This window comes from Aplysia californica, unplaced genomic scaffold, assembly GCF_000002075.1.
Source record: "Aplysia californica isolate F4 #8 unplaced genomic scaffold, AplCal3.0 scaffold00123, whole genome shotgun sequence".
NCBI lineage: Eukaryota > Metazoa > Mollusca > Gastropoda > Aplysiida > Aplysiidae > Aplysia > Aplysia californica.
Genome location: NW_004797393.1, coordinates 911,000 through 919,801, shown reverse-complemented (window position 1 = coordinate 919,801; position 8,802 = coordinate 911,000). Strand labels below are relative to the sequence as shown.

The 8,802-nt window shown below is 39.3% G+C and overlaps 1 protein-coding gene across 1 annotated transcript in view; it reads left to right on the top strand.

Moving 5' to 3' along the window:
* Positions 1-8,802, top strand: part of LOC101857401 — a gene marked incomplete at its 5' end in the record, with an annotated part of 30,363 nt that overhangs the window by 8,882 nt on the left and 12,679 nt on the right. The window contains 3 exon segments of the mRNA XM_035969172.1: positions 889-909; positions 2,601-2,774; positions 7,605-7,679. Coding sequence (XP_035825065.1) covers positions 889-909; positions 2,601-2,774; positions 7,605-7,679 — 270 coding nt within the window.

Genomic DNA, 8,802 nt, shown 5'->3' with positions numbered 1-8,802 from the left:
ACTACTACTACTACTACTACTACTACTACTACTACTACTACTACTACTACTACCACTATTACCTCAACCCTAACCCTAACGTTAACAATAGCCCGTAGCCACTGAACCTTACCCCTATCTTAACCCCTAACCCCCCAACTCCTAGCCCTTAACCCCTAAACCCTAAACTCTACCCCCTAACCCTTAAACCTTAAACCTAAACCTAACCTAACCCTGAGTTCTGGTATTGTATTTTTGACATGTTCACCATAATATATATCATAACGCCCCACAGGAAAGGAAGCGTAATAAGTTGAATCTAGTACATATAGGAATCATGTGCTCAAATTTGGACTATTTGCATTGCTTAATTAAAATTAATGTACGATGCGGGTTTAACACCCCGTTTTCGTACAGGAAATCTTTTCGTTCATCTCTGAAGACACCAAGCCTTTTCAAATCAACGAACATCCCACTTTCAAATATTGTCTTTCAGGATTCCAACCAGGGTTTCCCGCACTTGGGTCTAACAGGACACCAAGCAAGCTAGCTGGTGAAACGGGTATAGGTTTAACGCCTCTATCGACACTATTAGATCTTTTTTTTTAAAGGCGTGACCTCCCAGTTTAACGTCCATTTTCAAAAGGACCGAGCCAAATGAGAAATTCGTGTAAAGTGCCTTTCCCAAGGACACAACGTTGGACCGAGCTGAGGCTCGAACCCCCGAACCCGCAATCTCACGAGTCCGGTAGCCAAACCACTAGGCCACCGACGTCACCAAGCTAATTGACTGGACAATAAAGATTAATCTTATCTTACGATATTTGCATTGTCTGCTCTTGTTACTTTTATAGTCTTTAAGGACAGTTTACAGTTACCAGTTTTACTACCTCTACATTTCTATTTCAGCTACAGAAACTTCACGCCCTGGTAAGTGATTTTGGAATTTTTTTTCTCGTTAAAAAAGGTGTTACTCAAAAGAAATTAAAGGAGTAAAAAAGCTCTTAGATATCCTGCAAAAACAGCTGGACTTAAGCAATATTATTGTACTACCGACTTTGGGTAATTAATAAAAGCCATAACTGTTGTGTACAGACAGTGGTTAGGCTCTCGGACTCGCAACCGTAAGGTCGTGGGTTCGAATCCCGTCAAGGGCCCGACGTTGTGTCCTTGGGAAAGGCACTTAACACTAATTTTCCTCACTTCACCCAGGTGGGAATGGGTACCCGGCTATAGACAGCGAAAGATCTTGTCAGTTTGTTAGTGTTTGAGCGCTTAATCGGCTGCTCGCACTGTATGCTTCCCGGGAAGCTGAGAATGTTTCGGAGTGTTCTATGGTCTGCTGGGGTAATAATATAGTGTAAAGCGCATAGAGCCTGCTGCTGAGCGGGGATATGCGCTATACAAATGCTATCTATTATTATTATTATTATTATTATTATTATTATTATTATTAAGCCATTTCATTCAAACGCCCTGTTGACGTTTTTCATTATACTAAGAACTCGTGTTTTTAGCAACAATATTTGATTTTGATCCTTTATTTTTCTAACCCCTTCAGCAGAGCAAAAAGAAGGAACACAATTTGTAACTATTTTTAAAACAAAGGTGTTTTTTTTGACTGCTACATTTACTTGTTCTCTCAATCAAGCTTTAAGTAGATACTTGCAACACTAAACCGTCGAAGGTACCATCTGGTTCTTCTATTCAACTCGAACATTATGGACTTTCTAGAAAAGAAAACTAATGCAAATTTACCGAAAGGTAAGAAAAAACATCTTTTAAAATGGACAGAAACAGAAGAGCATTTATTTCGATTTGCAGGACTGTATTATCTTTGTGATGAAAAATATATCTTGCTTATTTACCTTTTTATCGAGTATCTCTTTCTTTCTGCTGGGACGTAGTATTCTTCTCAGCCGGGTTAGCCCGAATAGGCTGGTGGTCGGAAACCCGTCTCCTAAACAATCTAGATTGCACGTCTATGGGAGAGTAAAAATACACATATATGAAAAAGAAATTGATATGTATGGCATCGTGGTGAAATAGGGCGCTCGAAAAAATAATTAAATCAAAGAAACTAGCATTTTTCTGGACGTTGTGCAAATGTTTTTGGAACTTTCTTTTTTTCACTCAACACTTTTTATGTCCTTTTATAAACACATCACGGTGTGGATTTTTACTGAAAAACGTTGATTAAAGGCACACAAGTGGTAAATTTACTGTTTCCTGGGAAATCACCAAACTTTGGCAGCCATTTTCTCGCTAATTTTACTTCTGAAACAAGGCGATCCTCACCTCCTTCAATCGCCAAAATCTTGAGTTGTATAGAAGATAAATTGATATTTTTTTCTTTCAAAAGCAATGCAAATGGGCAGGCTTTAAGATGACACCGATAACTCCATATGGCCCAACTTGACGAGCGCCTGATTCCACCGCATCGTGACACATATTATTGTTATGGTGATGAAACAGACGTCTTGATTATTTAAATCTTTATCAAGTATGGGGGGAGGGGGGTGTCGAAAACCTGCCTAATAAATGATCTAAATTGCGTCCATGGGAGCAAAAAATACACCTACATCCCCCCAAAATATTGCTCTTCCCCACAAACTCACCAGCTACAAGAGTTGTATGAAGATGATGGTCCTGAAGCGTCGTCGGCACCGCAGTCTTCTAAACAAGAGGCCACACCCACTGCTGAAGCTGCTGTGTCTGAGGACATGCAGAGAAGCGGGGAAGACAAGCCAGGCAGCACAGAGGAGGAGGAGGAGCTAGATGGGTTGAACGAAAAGGTGTGTGGCAGAATTAAGCACACTTGCACAATTATTAATTTGCAATATAATGTATTATCAACTTCATATTGACTTGTGGTATATATTATTAACTATATTATTAACTTGCAATATATTATCCATTATACAGGGTGGTCCCCAAAAAAACTTTACAACTTTTTTTTCTGAATATCTCGCGCAAAAATTGTTCTAGAACGCTGTAATTTGGAACAGACATAATTCATTCAAAAGGAATTTGTTTGATATAAAATATACGAAGAAGAAACATGTTTTGACAACGGAAACGGCTAAAAGAAAAAAGCACCAAAAAACGCAGAGTTCACCATTGTTTAAAAATCTTGTAAAGGAAGTCGTGAAAAGATTAGTTGACCTTTTTCTTCATTTTCTCTTTGACATTAATTTTCCACCTCTGTGACATTTAAACTATATTTTAATAATTTTACAGAGTTAAAAAAAAGCTAATGATTTCATTTTGAAATTCCCAGAAGCAGTGCTCCACATTCCCTCCTTTGTACTCGAAACATTTTAGACGCGTCGTTCGAAATGTTCAGTGGCGCCCAAACACGAGGACCTGCTAAACTATGAGTTTTTAAAGCCACATACACTGTGCACATGTTCACTAAGAAGTGGCTTCTAGAGACAATAGAGTGGGGTGCCCAATAGACAGCATCTTTGGAGTTAACATATCCTGCAGGGTGAAAATGGGCTTTGCACTTAACCAAATGTCATCGAGGAAGTGATCCCTCTTTACAAGACAATCGCGGAATCATGAACACATTGCCATGCCCTGATCCATGTTATCTCGGCCTAGCGAAGATGAACATGGTATAGTCTTAGGTTAAGATCTGCCATGAGAATGCAGACTGTTGATGTGTAGTAAAGTCCTAGCTGCAGATCATCCACGGACAGACGTCTCATGGGACTCGGCTACTGAAATCTGCACTCTGGTGACGTTTAAAGGGCTGCGCATGGTGCGTTTTCGACCTGAAGTGTCATGTTTTAAAGAACTTTTTAGTTCTGATTTACTATAGATCCAAACTGACGGAACTTTTCTACTCATGATGCCAAAGGTCTTGAGGGCACCAAAGCATTCTCTCCATGCCGTGCGCAGAACGTACGGAATGTCGGGGATGGTGAATTTGTGGAGAGGTAATGCTCATTACAAAAAGCTCTCTGCTCTTTACTAAACGTCACCCTGATCTAACAAAATTTGGGAAAAATAATTTCTGCAGACTTCTATTGACTTGTTAGACAGCTGTAGCTTGCAATATGGCGTGATTGTCGCAACTTTTAGTGGTAGGTCTAATGCGAACTGGTGCGTTATGCTATGAAAATGGCGACACGGTTGAAAATGGGTTGTTTTTTTAATGCGCTATATAGAGCAAAACCATTCAATGGACTTATCTAAAATACATATCAGACAAATTCCTTTTGGCTTCCAAACGTTATGTTTAAATCTGAAACGCAAAACTTTAGTATGGAGGAAGATATTAAAAAAAAAATTGTAATTTTTTTTTGGGATCACCCTGTATATTAAACTTGTAATGTATATTATTAACTATATGTTAACTTTTAATATATATATATTTATATATATATATATATATATATATATATATATATATATATATATATGTATATATATATATATATATATATATATATATATATATATATGATCAAATACATACTGACTTGCAATATGTATTATCAACCATATATTAACTTGCAATGTATGGCGATGCCACGAGACTTTAAAAAAATACAATTTGATGATAATAATGAACAGGTGTGTAACAGCGTTAAGCACACTTGCATTTGTGATATTGAAACGTAGCCTTATTTTATCATTATATTATTTTCATACAGTTAGATCATATTGTGTTAATAGTTTTGTTTTTTAAAACCTTTTTTGACAGTATCAATAGTTTATAATACATACTCTAATCCTCTCCGTCGAGTTTTACGAATTGCGAGTTCGCTGAAAGCTCCATTCAGCACGAACGTAGCACCTTAGAGCATTAAAACATTCTATTGTTTTTGAGTGGAGTTCAACATTTCGTTCTCTTTAACCACGTAATAAAATCTACTGCTAAGCTCAATGACTCTTCTGTGGAAAAACGAATCTTCCTTTTCTCCTTTGAAATGACGTAATTATTCTGTGATCGTGACGACGTTAAACTTCATCAGACCCCCCCAACCCCCACCTATCCACTTCGAAGTGCAAACATCTTGTTTCGAATGAAATTCTAATGTTCTTCTTACCCACATTTTGATACCTTTTGGTTATGCGGTCTCCAACCAGCACATGTGTAGAGTTTACTGGATGTAATTCTACTTTGAATGAGGTAGTGCTTGATGAAGCCTACGTGGGACGTCTACTGTTAAACACAACCAGGAAACGTCAAGTGCAGTTTTGGGACGCCTGAAGAGACATAAAGGTCTTGAACATCTAGCTCTCACTGACAAAATTGAAGGCAAACGAGCAGGGGTAGGCCCAGAGCAACCTACTTAGGGAACCTAAACAAATGGGTAACAGGGGAAGATCAGGGAAATGTGGCTTTCTAAAGAGCATCCGAGAAAAGGAATGAATGGAGAACCATGATCGCGATATCTCCCGCAGATCTAGCACTGGATGATAATAATGATTCCACTTTGGCTAACAATCTGGATAGCAATGTTTGATTTTGCTTGATTTAAGATTTGATTGAATCCATAAAACAAGGAGTTGTTAGAGACCAGAGCGTGACGTGAAGAGCAATCAGTAAGTCTAAGCTAGCAAAAACAAAATCCAAAACAAAACAGGACAAGATGTCCAAACATTTGGTTCTTTAGGCCTTTCCCCAAGGGGGGATATTAACAGGTTCTTATGCACAGTAGAATTTTAGATGGGCTGATTTATCAATGGCATGCTCATACTATGCGGGAACAACATAGGGGGAACTGCTGCTTTTTCTTTCCTCATCCTTTTTATCGTCATTTATCCTCTACTTCTTTTGTATGTTTGTCACTCTCTTGTGAACTGCTATTTCCGGGGTGCCGTGATAGTCGAAGCAGAATGTGTGCTGTTGAGGCTAGAGGTGAGCAGAGTAAGCCTGATTGCCCGTCTTGACTTTTTTGTTGACGGCCAATCCTTGGCGCTCCTATGACCTTATGCAGTTGTGAGCGCCGTAACAACTTATTATATAGACACCCCTGGCATTCTCATTTCAATACATGCAGTTTGGCTACTGAATGTCCACACGTCTGTTTTGTGTTTGCTTGCTCTCGAACGTGTGTGTGTGTGTGAATGTGTGTGTATGTATGCATGTATGTGTGTGTGTGTGTGTGTGTGTGTGTGTGTGTGTGTGTGTGTGTGTGTGTGTGTGTGTGTGTGTGTTTGTGTGTTTGTGTGTCTTTTGACAATTTTTTGAGTGTCGTGTTAAAAAGCCAGTTTATGTAAAGCTTACCAATATGTTTCCTTAATAATATCTTCTTTTTCTAAGCACAAAAAAACCCCTTTGGCGGGGGGGGGGGGGGGGGGGGGTGTAATGCTTAGCTTCCTTGAAGTACACACAAAAGATTCGATTCCCAAATAAAGATGATATTATTAATCACTTGAAAGTATCCATACCTGCTCCTGTGGGATGTATTACGCGGAGAGACACACACACACACACACACACACACACACACACACACACACACACACACACACACACACACACGCACGCACGCACGCACGCACGCACACACACACACACACACACACACACACACACACACACACACAACTCGGGCTGGCTCTCTCGTATAACGCCGTAGTGTCCCAACTCTTACTTAGTAGAGGCTCTATAAAAGGTCGAAGGTGGCGCAGAGCGTTTACAACTTCATAGAATTCTCCTCCAATTTTGGAGCTCCGCTACCCTCAGCTAGTGTTATCATGCTGGACCACATAGCGGATTTTCCCGGTTCTAATCGGAGTATAAGCGTTGTTAAACTGGGGTAGTTTTGTGAACACCTGAATAGACATACAGGTCTTGAACATCTAGCTCTCAATGGCAAAACTGAAGGCAAAGGAGGCAGGGGTAGGCCCAGAGCAACCTACTCAGGGAACCTAAACAAAAGGATAACGGGGAAAGATCAAGGACACATAGCCTTTTTAAGAGCATTGGAGCAAAGGAATGAATGGAGAACCGTGATTGCCGATGTCTGTCGCTGATCTGGCACTGGATGATGAGGTTTTGTGGAAGTTTTAAGGCTCTCAAACCAATTATTAGTTCTATCCTATCGGAGATGGACGTGTAATTGGAGGTTCTGCAAGACGTGTTACGTTCACTAATTGTGTTCTCCCAAACTGGACCACTGACATGCTTTCTACTGGCAAGGTATTTTTGCACTTAATGCGGTTTAAAAATAATTCCTAACCCTTTCGCTGCTGAACTGTAAACGCTTCTTAAAACCATACGATACACCAACCAGGATACGCACACTAAATCATGTTTTAACAGACTCCTACTTTATGGATATCGAAAATTGCATACCCCAGGTGCAATTTATCCCCCCCCCCCCCACATCTCCGTCTTTCATTCTTTTCCTCAATCACCTCAGGGTTCACTTAGTTTTAATGAGAAGGGTTTTGTAAAGCAGTGAAGCGGTTTATGCGGGTAAATTCCTCATGGCTATGTTTACAGAACATTTTGTCTTTTCTGTACAAACGTGCATGGAAACACTTAGCACTGGAAGGGTTAAAGAACCTTTTAGGGTTGACAGAGGCGTTAAACCCCTACTTTTTTCTCTCCCGATTGCCTTACAGTACTGAAACCAATTAAATTTTTTTCGGGGTCACAGGTTCAGTCTGAAAAACGTGCCAGTTCCCAGCAGAAGAGAGTAATGACGTCAGGACAGGATGATGATCCCATTAAGGTACATCGTACGCACTTGTAGTACAGATAGGTAATTTAAGTGACAAAGATTTGATTTGTTACTAAAAAGTAACTCACAAAGAAGAGAAAGAGAAGAGTGATAAGGATGATAGATGCTTGATAGGAAAGAAAGAGCAAACTACTTCTGAGCATCTGCCCACCATCCACACTGTAGGTTTAGCTCCAATTTTAACTCCTTTTCATCAAAAAATACAATTTTGGTTTGGAGTTAAACGACAGGTGTCCACAGGTCAACTGTGCTGACGTTTTCATCAGCGGTTCCACTCCTCTAAGGCAGTCATGTTCTTCTGGTGCAAATAGTTTTTTAAAACTCGTATCACGCACAGGTTCATAGCACAAAGTGAACTTACAGGATGATAAAAAAAAACCCTGTAGATCTTTTTTCTGATTATCTCACGCAAAAATTGTTCTAGAATGCTGTAATTTGGAACAGACATAATTTATTCAAAAGGAAGGTGTTCGACGTAAAATCCACTAAGAAAAAACTTGTTTTGAAAATGGAAACGGCTTGAAGAAAAAAGCACCCAAAAACGAAAAAAAATCTTGTTAGGGAAGTCGTGAAAAGATTGGTCGACGTTTTTCTTTATTTTTTCTTTGAAATTTAATTTTTCATCCCTGTGACATTTAAATAATATATAATTTCTTTTACAGGTAAAAAAACAACAACACCCTAATGGTTTCATTCTGAAATTCCCCGAATCAGTGCTCCACATTCCCTCCTTGGGACTCTACACATTTGTAGCGCGCCGTTCGAAATATTCAATGGCACCCTAACACAAGGACATGCAAAACCACGAGTGTTTAAAGCCACACACACACGGCATATCCACTATGAAGTGGCTTCTACAAACAGTAGAGTGGGGTGCCCAATAGACAGCCTTTTTAGAGTTAACATATCGAGCAGGGTTAAAATGGGCTTTGTACTAAACCAAATGTCATCGAGGAAATGATCCCTCTTTTCAAGACAATTGAGGAATCATAAATACATTGCCATGCTCTGATCCATGTCATCTCGGTCTAACGAAGATGAACATTATTTTTATTATTATTATTATTATAATGATGATGATGATGATGATGATGATGATGATGATGATGATGAT